The 15,350-nt window shown below is 42.1% G+C and overlaps 2 protein-coding genes across 2 annotated transcripts in view; one reads left to right on the forward strand and one right to left on the reverse strand.

Annotated features, from left to right (window-relative positions):
- Positions 1–345: 345 nt before the first annotated feature.
- Positions 346–2,737, forward strand: LOC125959402 (fibrinogen-like protein A). Its single transcript, XM_049692226.1, has 3 exons — positions 346–439; positions 1,486–1,800; positions 2,001–2,737. Exons 1-3 carry the CDS (start codon positions 346–348, stop codon positions 2,735–2,737), a joined length of 1,146 nt encoding a protein of 381 aa, XP_049548183.1.
- A 6,004-nt stretch (positions 2,738–8,741) lies between these two features.
- LOC125959403 (uncharacterized) overlaps positions 8,742–15,350 on the reverse strand; it is a 100,158-nt gene continuing 93,549 nt past the window's right edge. The window contains exons 6-8 of the mRNA XM_049692227.1: positions 11,429–11,551; positions 11,105–11,339; positions 8,742–8,953 (exon numbers count right to left, since the gene is read on the reverse strand). Coding sequence (XP_049548184.1) covers positions 8,742–8,953; positions 11,105–11,339; positions 11,429–11,551 — 570 coding nt within the window. The remainder of the gene's footprint in view (positions 8,954–11,104; positions 11,340–11,428; positions 11,552–15,350) is intronic.

Below are 15,350 nucleotides of genomic sequence, written 5' to 3' on the forward strand. Positions count from 1 at the left end.
ATTGTAAATAGAGGTGCGCAGAAGTCGTTTCCTAGAATCATCTCCAAGGCGATGGAATCGATCAGATTTGAACCAATCCTCTTCTTCTGCGTTTCTTTAGCCCCTACACCAACGATCGATTCCACTAGCCATATCCAAGTAAGCCTTTTAGGTTTTAGAAGTTTTTTTTTAAACGCACATAAATTGTACTTGGGTCATGATTCCGATCTGATAGCTTATCACCGTCAGGTGATATTGTGCTAAGCATAGTAACCAAGGCACAAACCACTAGCCAAAAACAGATAACGAGTCATTTCGTCCACTAACACTGGAGAAACCGCATGTCGGTCAGTGTACGATAAAGATATGCTGTGCAATGAAAATCTGGCCGATAGTGCTGGGAAGTCACCGTGGATCGAGCCATTTGCGACCCTTAATTGGCCCTACTTAGCCCTGCACGGTACATTAGATTGCTTGTTCATTCCGATCACCTCAGTCACGTCACGATTCTTTACATTTCGCGGGCATATCACCATCCACTAACTCGTTTGATTCGGACAAAGCTACTTCACGACCAATGGTGTAATGGTGTAACGGATCTTCCAAATTTCTTATGTTACACGGTCAACGCACTACTTATACTTACCTGTATTTCAATCGTAAGTCTTTAAATTCACAATACAATACAATCAGCACCACATCGTCAGTGTTGTGCGATGATACGAGATTCATCGCAACGGCGATTGTTTTGCTTTCGATGTCGGAAATCACAGCAATAACATCTAAGACCTGTTCTCGCTTAACGCGCCCGATGAACTAAAAAATGTTAATCCGAATTTGCCACAGTTCAAGTGCCAATGCACTACAGCGGTCATCATCCAAACGCTGGCCTTGAGCAACCGGAAGCTAACGATAACTAGTGCGGTCTCTCGACCGTGAGCACTGCTTGCTAAAGACCACACCGTGAGAATCACAGCGCCGAAAAACGCAAACCGATAAACCACGTCTCCTTCTCTAAGCACGCTTCTTATCTTGGCTGACCGGTGTAGGGCTGCACGAGCTTGTGGCAAAGCAAATGAGATCCAATTCTTGGTCTCTAATGACTTATTCCATGGTGCTAATGAGATGCGAAACCAAAAATATTCAATAGCACTGTTTCAAGGGGTGCTGTACCACTCGCTTATCATCCAAATGTCTTCGTACCAGAGGTTCAGGTTTCCTGGAAGGCAACACCGCACTCACAACAAACATCTCGTAAACATATGAAAGCATAATTGTTATCACGGTTTATTTGACGTTAGCACATACCACAACCAGCATAATCATTCGTTCTAGAAAGCGTGTCATCAGTAACTATGTGCTGCTATGGGCTATGATTTGGTATAAATGTCGTCCCCAAAAGCATTAAATCACAGTTTTGATTCGTATCTGCAATTGGCTTGGTGCATCTCGGCACAATGAAGCCAGTCATTTGTTTTGTATTATTGTTTTGTGTTTTGTACGCAGAAGCAACTACTGATAGCTCTAGTAATGAGGACACATCCCAGGAAACAACATCTTCTCCCGATGGAATCCCGGCACAAGGACTGGAGACAGTGTTGGAGCAGTTAGAGCAGATGAGTAGCAAGCTGTTGGAACTTCAATTCGAGCTGACGAAGCAACGCGAAGAGGGGGAACATAATCAGGCCTTCAACATAAAGATGTTTACCGATTTTGCGAAGGATGTTAGCCGCAACATGAGTCTGCTCCAGGATCAATCCCGCTTGATTCTAGCGCAGGAATGCAAGGACGAAGGAAAAGGATTGATTCAACCACAGGAAGGTACAGAAGCATCTCCTTCTCCGCGTTGTATAAGTGATTAATACTAGATATTCTCATGTCAACAGCAGCATCAGCCCAGCGTGAAGCTACTGCATCACCAACGGTTACTGTTGCTACATCAACTACAACACCGACAGCACCGACAACTACTGCAACAAGCCCCGTAACGTCAACAACAACATCAGCAACAACGCCAACAGCGTCACCAACAACAGCAACGGAATCTACAACGCTACCGGAAGCAACAACAACTATTACTACTACAACAACCATAACAACGCCGAAGCCTGCGATACATTCTTACCCATCGTGCAAAAGCGTTCCATCAAAGGAGTCGGGAGTGTATTTTATCAGAGTGAACAACGATAGTGCCCCGTTCCCCGTTTATTGCCAGCTAGATAAGTTTGAAGGCGGTTGGATTGTAGTTCAAAATCGCTTCGATGGCTCGGTTGATTTTTATCGGAATTGGGATGAATACCGAGATGGGTTTGGTGAGGTAGACAAAGAGTTTTGGCTCGGACTGGAGCGCATCCACCAACTGACGTCAGCCCGTAAGCACGAATTAGTGATCGAGATCAAGGATTTTAGAGGCAACTACGGGTACGCACGTTACAGTGTGTTTAAGATAGGCAGCGAGAAGGAACAATACATGCTTAAAAGCCTGGGATTGTATAAGGGCACTGCAGGTGATGCATTGGGGATTAGCAGGGTGAAGATGTTCTCAACCAAGGATCGGGATAATGATGGAAGTCCCGATCGTGATTGGGCTGCTCATCACGAAGGCGCCTGGTGGTACGGTTTTAATGGCAGCAGCTCAAATCTCAACGGACGGCATCTGAATGCGGTCGACCAGAAATCAATTTGGTGGAATTATTACAAAAACTTCTACCTAGGACAACGCTTCACCAGGATGATGATCCGAGAATTGCCAGAATGATTCGTGTGTCACTTATCGGGATAAATTGTGGAAGTACATTGTTCAATGCAAATTAAACTAATAAAAATGCATTTTAAAGGAAATGTTCGTATAAAAGATGCCTTTTGTTGAAAGGGAGAAAAATCCGAAAAACTGCACATTGCTTTGCGGCATGGTTCTTGGTTCTAACAGGAAACTGGCTGGTGATTGGAAGATAATCAGCATTAAATAATGGTCCGTATTGTTGCCAAGGATGTGCTAAGAGATTATCTGCGTGGCTTGACATGTAGCATGGGATAAATCCTTCCTTCATTTAACTAATTCAAATCATTCGATTCGGTACATTGTCTATCAACCGAAATAATATTAATTGTGTTGGTCATTAGAAGAGTATGCTTAAAACGTATACATTCAATGGTATAGGAGCACACGTAAATTTTTCACATAAGTGATGTATAAGAAATATAGTATTAGAAGAAAAGAGTATAAGAAATGCTGCCTTTTCCAGTCACCTCGATAAACATGTACAGTATGAAAAAAAAGTAACTAGACCAGCAAGTAACCAGAGTAACTAGCAAGTAACTAGACAAAAATAAGCTCTATGAACATCTCGAAGAAATGAACAACTATTAGTGCGTTAGGTACTTCTTAGGCGCATAACTCCATTATTTTAGGCGATAGAATCATCGATACGGTCTCAAAAGATGCGCATGAGATTAAAGAACTAAACTGCATAATTGAAATGGAGAGAAAAAATATTATTCGACTATTTTCAAGAGAAAACCATACTTGTTTTATATGGGGTGGATAAGCTTTTTTTGTCGTACTTTTCTACACTCCGTCCAGTTACTATAAGACCACCATCAGTTTGTTCCAGAAAATCTTCAAGGATCACAATTTCAAATCGAGACTTTTTATTACTATTCTCTACTCTAAAAATAAGTTATTAAACACTAATAGGGATGGATAAAATCCCAGGTTGAATTTTGGCGGCAAATTAACAAAAAATGAAGTGTCCAGTTAGTATAAGACCACCTTGATTTATTTTTTTTTCTCAGCGAAAAGAAGTAACCAAATCATCTAAATCCCGAAAATAACTATTCGTTATCAAATCTTAATGGTTTCAAATGTGTAAAACGGGATTTGGCATGCTCTTTATAAACTTTGGTTAATTTTAGAAGCAAAGACTCTCATATGTCTCTCAAAACCGCTAAAATCATCCCTTAAAGCTCACGAAACGAAGAATACTGCTTTCCCCCAGCATCCCATTTACTAATTCGAATTCAGAAGATGTTTTGCAACGGATTTTATGCTATACTGCGAGCAGATATGGCCAACAAATCAATTTTCTAATCTTTATTCGAAAACGCAATCTTCTTTCTTATGTTAATAAAAGCATTATTTCACTAATATGTTAACTTTTCCACACCGTTTTTGATCAAAAACGATAGCAGAGATTCTCCTTCAAACGTACATGTGCTTTGTTAAATGGAAAAAATACATTCTTGAGCCTCCCGGCTGTATAAAGTTTCACCCAAACTATGCAGGAATTCCCATTAAACCAACAGGTGCTGAAAGAGGCTCTGAGCTTCCAAAATCACGACATTAATCTATGAATCCAGTAGAAACATGTTGATTCAACGTCTATTCACCGTTGTAAACAACCAGGAATGGTTAAATGAACGAAAAAACCATTATTTTGCGTCTATTGTTTTATTGGGAATTCCTGCATAGTTTGGGTGAAACTTTATACAGCCGGTAGGCTCAAGAATGTATTTTTTCCATTTAACAAAGCACATCTACGTTTCAAGGAGAATCTCTGCTATCGTTTTTGATCAAAAACGGTGTGGAAAAGTTAACATATTATTGAAATAATGCTTTTATTAACTTGAGAAAGAAGATTACGGCTTCGAATAAAGATCAGAAAATTGATTTGTTGGCCATATATGCTCGCAGTATAGCATAAAATCCGTTGGAAAACATCTTCTGAGTTCGAATTAGTAAATGAGATGCTGGGGGAAAGCAGTATTCTTCGTTTCGTGAGCTTTAAGGGATGATTTTAGCGGTTTGGAGAGACATATGCGAGTCTTTGCTTCTAAAATTAACCAAAGTTTATAAAGAGCATGCCAAATCCCGTTTTACACATTTGAAACCATTAAGATTTGATAACGAATAGTTATTTTCGGGATTTAGATGATTTGGTTACTTCTTTTCGCTGAGAAAAAAAAATAAATCAAGGTGGTCTTATACTAACTGGACACTTCATTTTTTGTTAATTTGCCGCCAAAATTCAACCTGGGATTTTATCCATCCCTATTAGTGATTAATAACTTATTTTTAGAGTAGAGAATAGTAATAAAAAGTCTCGATTTGAAATTGTGATCCTTGAAGATTTTCTGGAACAAACTGATGGTGGTCTTATAGTAACTGGACGGAGTGTATACTATTTTTGTAATATCTTTTTTTCTAGTGGGTCTTTTGGAAAAATTAAAAAGTAAACTATAGTAAATAACGAAACTATTGATATACGATCTTTGATTTTCGGACTTGGTTGCTAGGAGAAATCGGCCAAAACGTAAATTTCATGCAGGTGGGGATATTTTTTTTTCATACTGTATTGTTTGTTTTGGCGTTCATTATCACCTATAGGTGACTCCTTGTGCGACACTGACAAAAAGCTTCAAAACACCTCTGGCGTTAGCTTTTCACTTACTGCAATAAGCACCTTTATTGAAAGAAGTCCAAAAACTAATTCGATATTTGGTGTCAGGACTGTTTCACGTGATTCATGTTTTGTGCAAATGCGTACATTACCAGTTAGAAAATAGACGACGCTACTGGTATTGACTTCATAGGACCAGGTACCTGGAACCTGGGGTTTAGTTCGTCAATAAAGAACAAACAATTGAACTCAAAAGCAAGAATTGCGCTTTGTCCTAACGAATACCGTTTTTAATAACCTAATTTTAATACAATTTAATCAATTCCCCTCCCAGATATCAACAAATGCAAGCACACAAACAGTTGAGTGGATGAGTCGAGACATTTATTTACTCCATCATTTACTGCAACGAGAGCTACATTCATAACCATGCGAACTCAAACCACTCGGAAGGGAGGGACGGAATGTTTGCAACTCAAATTTCTACCCCGTTATCGTCACGAACTTCCGTCCAGATATTCCTCTTAATTTTCCCAATTTTCCCTCCGCTTCAACACCACTTGTTCGCCACGCCAGGGGAAAACGGGGATGTCCAGCTCTCCAGTGGTTTTTACTTACCATTTACATCGCCATCATCACTCTCAGCTCTTCTCGCCGGCACCAGCAGCAGTAGCAGCAGCAGCAGCAGCAGCAGCAGCAGCAGCAGTAGCAGATGGTGGACTTTCGTTTATTTGCGTCGCCTCAAAACTCGCCAACCACACACACCATGGCCGGAAACGGTGAAGTTCGTTATTATTTTCTTTCCCTTTATCGCGTCTTTGTTTTCGCGCGCACCGCAATGGATGTGCTAACGCTAATAACAAAAAACAAAAAAAAAATGCGCGAACTCTCTCTCGCGGGCAGAAAACAAAGAACAGAAAAGTGGAGGAAAAAAACCGAATATTAAAAAATGAACTCCAGCATGGTGACAGCACAGAATCTCATTAGTTTTCGCTTCTCAAGACTTTATTATCTTCCCAGCTGTTCGCACAAATCACGCACACTTCTTCCTTTTATCCATTCATCCGCTCGCACACACACACACCCACAGCGCCCGTTGCTACCTTGTTATCTAGTTGGATAGAATTAATATCTCATTCCCACGTTTCCCTTCGACTTCGGTCGGCGACGGTGAGGATTGGTTGCCCTGTCAGCCAGGTTGTGTTCCAGGCCGTTGGCGACTCAAAACCCCCCGCCGTTGGCGTTCAATTGTCCTCATTAATGAGCAGCACGCCAGCACCGTTGTTGAGCCGATTGATCCTGATTGCTCATTAGCACGGTCCTTCCCCGCGGCCTGCCTTATCATCAGCTTACTATCACACACACACACACACGCTTAAGGTTCTTGGATTTGCTTCGCTGCATTTGTATTTGGTTGCAAATTTAGGCAGCGACACGCGCGCCCGGCGTCCTCTCGTTGTGTTACGTTTTGTGTGAACTGTTTTTATTTATTTATTCCCTTCTGACTTTCTCATCCTGTGATTTTGAAACAGATCCCGAAACTATCCAGGACCATCGCCTCAAAACTGGAAGGTCGGGCGCGCGCACACACACACACCCCATTACTCATACACATTACACATTGTACATTACACACACGCAGACACACTCGCGCAGACGACAGAGTTGCAAGCAGACGATCATCGATTCTTCTTCAGCTATATTTTACACAATCGAGCTTCAACCTGTGAGCGCTTCCCTCCGTTTCTGGCTCGAGAATAAGTCGATAAGTTATGTTGAGACCTCCATCACCACGAGGGTTTACCAGTACACCGAGTTCCATACGAGGAGTTTGTGGTGTCTGTGGAGCTGAGCTGCTCTGAATCTGCTCAATTATTACAACGTTTTCCCTTCGCGTCTTCCTTTTTTTTCGAGCGAGCTTGTCGTGGAATCAAATCCATCCTTTCGTTCCTCTATCCGTATGTTACTCTCGCGTTGCTGCTTTGAAACTAATTATTTACACGACATGACATTGCTGGCGCACAAACCAGAGTGCTAGTGGAAGCTTTCTCTTGTAAAAAACCCCAAACCGAAGGCCAACCACCGAGCTGACTTGGCCAAGATTCGTGGAAGGACTCACGAAGTATGGACAGGGATTTCACCGAACGTTGATTTTATGCTGCTTTTGGAGAGCATATTCTTTGCATCTGCATGTGGTTTCTTCTCGCAGAAAATAAGAACCTTTCGGGAAATGATTATTCACAAATAGACTTATTCTGTTGGGCATTGAGTCGTTCGGGAATTCGATAAAGTAATTACCGGGAAATGAAGGTTCGAACACAACAATCCTAATCATGGACCTGGGCATAAAAAAAGGAGCCAATAGCCAGCGTCATCTGTCACGCCACTCAATGTCAATGCTGCACAGCCCACAGGGTTGGGACTTGTTTTTTTTTCTTCTTTTTACTAGATAATAACCGATTACTTCCTAGGGGACGTCCGTTTTGTTTTGGTTTTCCTTTTTTTTTGTGGCCGGGGAAAAAAATAGATTCTAGTGTTTTGTTTCTTAGTGTCTCAACTATAGAAAACTCTCTCTCTCTCTCTCTCTCTCTCGTGGTCACCGTGACCACGACCACGACCGCGGCCGTCTTTGCCTCGTCTTTGCCTCGCCTACTGCTCGTGACGAAGCGTAATAACACTAACTAGACTCCAAGATCGATCAATATAGGCAACACACTTACCCTAAACACTCTGTTTATCCTAAAAACCCATTTCGACTGTCTCTCGCACCTTTTTCCCTTTCTTTTTCTTCCTCTGTTTTCTCTTTCTCCACTATCTGTGTGTGTGTATTCGGGCATAAGATTCCCGAAAAGTTTCCTTAAAGGTAGCGGCGCCCACCCATGGTCGGCATAATGTTCATTTGTGTTGTGTCTGTGTGTTGTGTGTCTTGTGTTCGTGTGTTTATTCGTTGAGGCGCTGCGATGTGTCTGTTCGCTTCAGCAAAGTCTTTGACAAAACACTGACTTACTATTGATTTCTCATTGTCTGGTTGCTTTTTTTCGATCCGCTTCCTTTCGTTTTTGTGGTTTTTCTGTGCTGCTGTTGATGCTGTTGGTAGGTCCAGAGGATCCGGAGTGAAGCAACGGTCGAAGAACACGTCGTACTTTCCACTCCCTTTCGAGGACCAAGAACCTCGGACCAGCATCAAGCTCACGTGGGAGGTTGTGAGAACTACTGATCCGGACGAGCGTCCCCGGACCGTATCTCGCCATTTGCCACCGTCGTTGCCACCGTTGGGACTGCTAATCACTCACCTCACACGGATTGATACAAATCACCGAGCAGCGCGACACGTCGCATGGACACGATCCTCGGGAGACGAAATCATGCGGCGACAAAGTGGTTGGTGAGCGGCCACACGGATGCCAGTCCGGTCAGGGCGAGGACGATGGAAGCGAGCGACAGCGGCGGCGGCGTCAGAGCTGTCCTGTGGCTGGTGGCCGAGTGATTGATTGATGGCAGCCGAAGACGCCCCAGCACGCTCATCAGGAGCGTTGGTCGAGTGACCGGTGAGCCGCCGGATGCGGCCATGTCTCCTGCAGCAGGGACGAGGGAAGCAGAGGAAAAGAAACCGGAAATGAGGCAAATGAATTGATAATGGAATGATCGGATCGAAGAGAGTGGGCAGGGTAAAGAGAGAGTGAGTCCAGCACCAGAAAGTTCGTTTCTTTTCGCTCGTGATGCTGCTGCTGCCACGGCTGCGGACTAATTATTCGTTCGCTGATCGATTATCTTCGAGCAGGAGTTTTGTTAATTATCGTTTGCTGGGAAACTTTTCATAATGTATTTGGTTTGGTGATGTGATGGGAGTGGCAAAGGACGTTGAATTCTTGAGGTTCTTTTGTGCAATATGAAGTGTTGCGGTGAATTTTTGGATTTCTATAACAATAAAATATTTTCATATTTCATAAAACTGCCTTAAAATGAAGACAAATTTAAGGATGAAACCTATAGCATGACAATTTTTGATTGACTCTAATTGAAATTTGAACTTATCTTTAATTAAACACATCTTAGATGTCTAAGTGTAATTGTAATCTCCTATATATCGTTTGATTAGCAAAGGGGAAATGTTTTATAATTGCTGTTCAAGATGAGCAAGATTTTTTTTTATTAAATTTATAAATTTTTCTGTGTTTTGTTTGGTAAGTTGTGTGCATAGCATAATGCCTTGTATTCAAATGAAAACCACGAGAAGCAAATGATCAACAACCATCAATACGATGAGGGCAATCCAGACCAAGCATTATCAATTATAATTTCAAACAAACAGTAGCCTGACTAACTAGAAAAGGATCGCAATAGTTATATGATAAGTAGTTAAATCTATACAGGATGCGCCATCTACACAGGACCTATGCTTTATTGGATAACTTCGCCATTTTGCGGCCGATTTTGGAAAATGAACCAAATTTATTTAGGTTATACTCTTTTTAGTAACCTTTTTTGGGCATATTCAATGTATTTGACAGAATATGGGATGTAATAGCGGAAACTCCCAATCTGATAGTAGTTTTCAGATGTTACTGTAACCTCACTGTTCAAATAGCCTCACAGAACAACGTCCGGTACCTTCAATTCCCGTGAACGAATAGGTCACAGTCTTCATAGTTCAAGAATTATTTCCAATGTACTTCAATGCAATCTCAGTCCGATTTTTTTTGGCGTCAATCTATAAAATGACATAGACTAACGCTTCAGAACCTGGCTTGCTTGTGCAAAGCGGCTGGAAAATGATGGAGTTATTCATCATTCAAGTAGGCCTTGTCCAGCTGGCGCTCCCTGTACTAGGCTAACGAGGGTACTGACCACCTCGGTTAAGCATGAAACTGATAGCAAATCGACTAATTCTGATGGATACCATTAGTAAACTAATCAGTGATTCAATGAAAGAGTTGTAAGGTATTGATAATTTTGTCTCCTGTAGATAAAACAGAAGACTTGAAGCCGATTACACAGGTTGTTTGAGCATGAAAAATAACTGGTTCACAAGTTCTACTAAGCACTAAACTAAACAGCTCGATTCAATGATCGAAACAAAAGTTAAGTTTAGAGCATAAGCCAATAAAGAACAACAACACTTTAACCAAGGGAATGTAATGTTCAGCATTCCCGTTTTAAAGAAATAAATAAAAATTAAGCTTAAAGTGCTGTACAAAAATGGCTTAAACATTGTTTCAAATTTTGTACTGATCATGATAGGGGGAAAAAACTCGGTGGTCAGCCAATGATAAGGCTTGTGCAATTATCTTGACCTTTAAGCAAACACGAGAAACTAATCAATATGTTATTAAATAACTTGTTCCATATGCTTCTCTTGATAGTAAATGCAATGATAAAATCGAATCTGTTCGATGTAGTACTGCACACACGCACACACACACATAAACGGCTATCAATGGCCATAAGGATCAATTGTCGCTTAGCTATACCACCGAACCACCTTCACAAATCCTCGACATTGTAAATCAAAATCAATAATCTCAAGATTTGTCTTTCTAATCATCCAATTCTCCTACTCCTATTTTCCACTCCCCCATCAAATGAGAGAAATGTTTATGCTGGAAATCAACCTACGGTGTGTGCACGGCTCACGGCCTGTTCTCAATACCAATTCAATCAATGAATAATTCAATATTGAATTCAATCAACCACCGAGTGGGGTCGTTGCCGATGCCGAAGCTTACCCTGTAAATGTGTCATGTAGTCCTTCCGGTCGAGTTCGTTCTCACCGTACGGGAAGTGGTCGTAGGGAATGGACTTTCCGTTTTCGCTGCTGCTGCTGCCACTGCTACTACCACCACCACCAGCGTTGCCACCGTTGGCCGAGGAAGCCGCCGAGATGACGCGTGGCCGGTCCTCATCGACCGACCGCTCCGTCGACTGTAGATAGATGTCGTGTATCCGGGCCGTACAGCGGATCTGCTCAGGAGATTTCGGGGAAAAGGACATGAAAAGGGGAGTTGAGTATGAGTTTGAATTCACCGGTGGCGTGAGGTCCGTTTACGTACCTTTAGCTTTCCGTTGATAAAGTGATGACTGCTGGCCACAAAGTGAATACCAACCAGCACCGTCTCCAGGTCGTTCTTCCGATCCCGGAATGGTTTGTGCGTCCGGATGTAGGATGGATTTGCCTGGATGGGGAAACGGGGGAAGAAACAACAAACGGAAGGAAGGGGGACAATGAAACCATGTTATGCGTTATGCGAGAAGGCTTTAGGCCGACAACGTCGAGGGTTTTCTCTTCGGTGAGAAATGCATCACACCAACACATGGCACCACATGGCGCACAAGTTTTCCCTCCTCTCCGCTCCACCCCAAACCAAGCAGGACTTAGCGCCGCGAAGGTGCTTAGCGCACACTAAGCTTTATCCGGTCGCAATCCGATTGTTTCCCGTTCGTTTTGTTCGTTTCTTCTATTTAGCCGACCAAATACCGGAGTTTCCGAGGATTACTTCGCATACCACCCTTCTCCGGAGCTGGCTTCTTAATGTGCCGCTCCCCTCACAACTCCCTGCACCTCGCAGTACATGGCGCATTAGGAAAATTAAGGATTAGGCGAACATGATTTGTTGCAATGCGTTGCGCCGCTTGGCTCTATGTGAGAAGGAAGGAACGGTGGTGGTGGTGGTGGTTAGGGGTGGTGTAAAACTTTTTCCAACCCTGCCTCCTGCCCATCCTGCCTGCCGACCATGGAAACCATTTTTCCGGCTCGTACGAGTTGATTACGAAAGCATAACCGCATTTGTCTAATTGTTCGTGCGCACGTACTCGTACGTGAGGTGTTAAGGGTTGGTGGGGTGATCCAGGGGGGTGCTATTCCCCTCTTACAATGCCCGGAAACAGTGAGTGGGAAATGTGAGTGGAATAATCTTGTTAGAAGCAACAAATTAAAATAGATCGTTTCCGGTGGTGGAACAGTTTGACGACGACGACGACGACGACAACGAAGCACGTTGGTGGTCGAGCAGAGCGCACAGCAGTGGATGCACTTTTACACTAGACCAGACTTGCCACTAGAAAGCAGGGGCTGCAGGAGCAGAGGGGCAGACCGAGACTCCCGTGCTCGTAGAGCAATAAAATGTAGCTTAATCTTTAATACTAATTTATCGTAATAAGAGCGAAAAATAAAACCGGCGGAAGGGAAAACCGGGATTAGAGATGCAATCTGTTCTGCTGCTGTATCGGAGTGGTGCTAATGCTCTTGTTGCTACTCCTGGGTGGTGGGTGGTGTACGCCCTCCGCATGGATGTTGAGCAAGTTGTAATGCGAATCGTTCTCAGCTTCCATTTCATTTCGTTTCGGGTGTGGATTATGGTTTCGCTCGGTGTTGAATAATTAAAAACTTTGCGATAATCTTAAGTGTAGTATAGGTACGTAGGTACGGGTGTTTGTTTGTTGGTTGCGCAATGCCGGCCGGGCCCGTTCGTTACTCCTTAACTTCTCTGCTATGCTTTTGTACAAAGCATGAATACCGTATGCTTGCTTCAGCAGTGTTCAGTAATCAATAGTAAGTTAATGGGAAGCTTATCGTTCTGTCCTGACTGACTGCAGCAGTACGAATGGAAGAATTGGAGGCTCCGGAGTTTGGCTTCCGTTAAACTACCATTGCTGGTTCATCGATTTGCCGGTTCGTTGAATTGTTCTCCGCCGGTTCGCCGAACGGTACTGCCTCACTAATCCATTCAAACACGCCATCAGCACGACCCTTTTGATGAAACAATAAAGCGGTACCATTTCGAGTCTGGACTTGCAGTACTTTAGAATAGCTTCGATAGGGAAAAAAAAGATGCAGTGGAAGCATTGAGGGTGTTGGCATTAAATTCCAGTTTCTCCGAAAATGTAAAGGAAAGTATTCCTCTTTTTTTGATAAAATTCCTTTTTTCTTGGATTCTTGGAATTTTTCTCTCATGGATTTTTTTTTGGTGAGTCTGGTCCAACAATTTGACGCTATTCGTGGAATGTAATATTTTATTCATTTTAATTTTTCTACCATTTGCCCTACATGTGGGAAGCTGTACGACTATTTGAATTTTTCAGCGAAATTGTTGAATTGAATTTTTCAGCGAAACTTTGTGTCGTGTTACTACTGGCGAGTGTCTCTGCTACAGTGACGACATACCAGGAAGCTGCAGTGAATGTTTTACATGGCGATGAAAATCGTCCCTTCATTCAAGCTTTGTGTATGATTTGGAGATCTTTTCAGAGAGTTAAATGTCATCACCGGTCAACTTTCTTTTAAGTTTTATTTCTGTTCAAATTTTTATTTATTGATTGTTCCTGTTATTACAAGCAGGAAAAGAGAATTTATTGTGTATAATTGCAATGCCAGTTTTGCTCATTTTCTTCATTGAAATTCAAACCGTTTTTCCTCCTTCGAATTTACAGATTTTGCAAGAGTAAGGTGGGGCAAAAGTTCGTGCTTAGTGGATTTTTATATTTATAACATAAATGAAATAAATTTACAACTGAAAAAATGCACTAAATTATTCAACAACTGTTTATCTCTCTACTGTAAAAGTACCAGCTCGATCAAATGACAATTTGTATGATTAAAATTATTCAATCTAGGAAACCCTCGAAACGAACTTTTCTTCGAACGAAAGTTCGCATGTAGTTGGGCAAAAGTTCGTTGCTTTAAAATCAGCAGTTTTTCCAGAAATTCTTGAAGTAATGTGTACAGTTTCTGTGTTTTTGCACTTTTAGTAGTTCAACGAATCACAGCAACAGTTTTTTACATTAACTGGATGGGTTTTGCCCCACTCGCACTTTTGTCCCGCCTTTGACTGTTACAAATTGCGGAATATTTGTTACAAGACAATTTTATGTTTTAAAATTACCATTGTGAGACAGATAATTCCAAGAAATTGAATATATACAACCCATAACTGCCTATTTTTGCCCTAGCAATGCGTTCGCATTTTTGCTCCACTAGGAACATTTCTGAAAAAGTATCAATTGCAAAACATTTCGTTTGTGTTTCAGAATAAGGTCTATACCGATGGAATCTGTGTTAATTTTGTGTTCTTCGTCGCTTATGAAGGTTTGATGTAAGAAATGTCCACGAAGCGTGATACTGTTTCCAAAAACTCATCGAATAATAAAGAAATCGTAAAAAACTATAAATCAACGCATTTTTCTACCATTTGTAATCGAAACCAAATGAAAAACACATGTTTCGAACTAACAATACCTACACCAGGTACTGTAAACATGAAGCAACTTGATTTCCTTTACTCTAGTAGAAAGTCACGGCTTTGTTGCACAGCTTTTCACTTTCTAATAACTTGCCACCTTCATCTCCGTACATTCATTAAATGTTTTTCAATTCAAATACTTTTGGACCAACATATCCGTGACCGATGTAAAGACTCTCTCTTCCCTTACGATATGTGCGGCTTCTATTGTCATGCTTCAATCGCATTTCCCTTACTCAAAACTCCAACTCCCCAAACAATAACAGTCTCTGCCGGTGCCGGATTTTCCAGTTTCCTACTTTTCAGGTTTTTCCGATTTATATGATAATTTTCACGTTCGATCGATCGACCCCGATAGATCGTTAACTTGGCCCCACCCCCCCCAAAACCTCAAGTCTCCAGGTGTGAAACTTTTGACCGCCTCCGATTTCCCTACCCTTGCGCCCTTTGCGGTATCCGATTACAGCTAGACAAACTTTCTTATCACTATCCATCCCTTCCATCTCGATCTGCCCATCGATCCATCTTCCGGTGAGTTCCGCCTTGGTGTTTCAAAGTTTGCGAAGGAAAAGTTTTCCTCTTTTTCCCGCCCCACACCGTCCCCACCCGGGGACCACCGATGTTTTCATTTTTGCATTGTTTTATCCCGGTCGAGAGGCGACACTCTCGAGTCCTGACATGGTTTGATCCTATTAACAAATATGCTATCAAAAGTCAAGAAAATCGACCTTTCTAA

Source organism: Anopheles darlingi, chromosome 2, assembly GCF_943734745.1.
Source record: "Anopheles darlingi chromosome 2, idAnoDarlMG_H_01, whole genome shotgun sequence".
Lineage (NCBI taxonomy): Eukaryota > Metazoa > Arthropoda > Insecta > Diptera > Culicidae > Anopheles > Anopheles darlingi.

Bases quoted from the DNA above. Each gene is read 5' to 3' on its own strand.
- LOC125959402 (XM_049692226.1), top strand. From the start codon at position 346: ATGCTGTGCAATGAAAATCTGGCCGATAGTGCTGGGAAGTCACCGTGG. The intron at 440-1,485 runs GTACATTAGATT...TTTTGTACGCAG, and splicing joins GCCCTACTTAGCCCTGCACG to AAGCAACTACTGATAGCTCT. The intron at 1,801-2,000 runs GTACAGAAGCAT...CAACGCCAACAG, and splicing joins ATTGATTCAACCACAGGAAG to CGTCACCAACAACAGCAACG.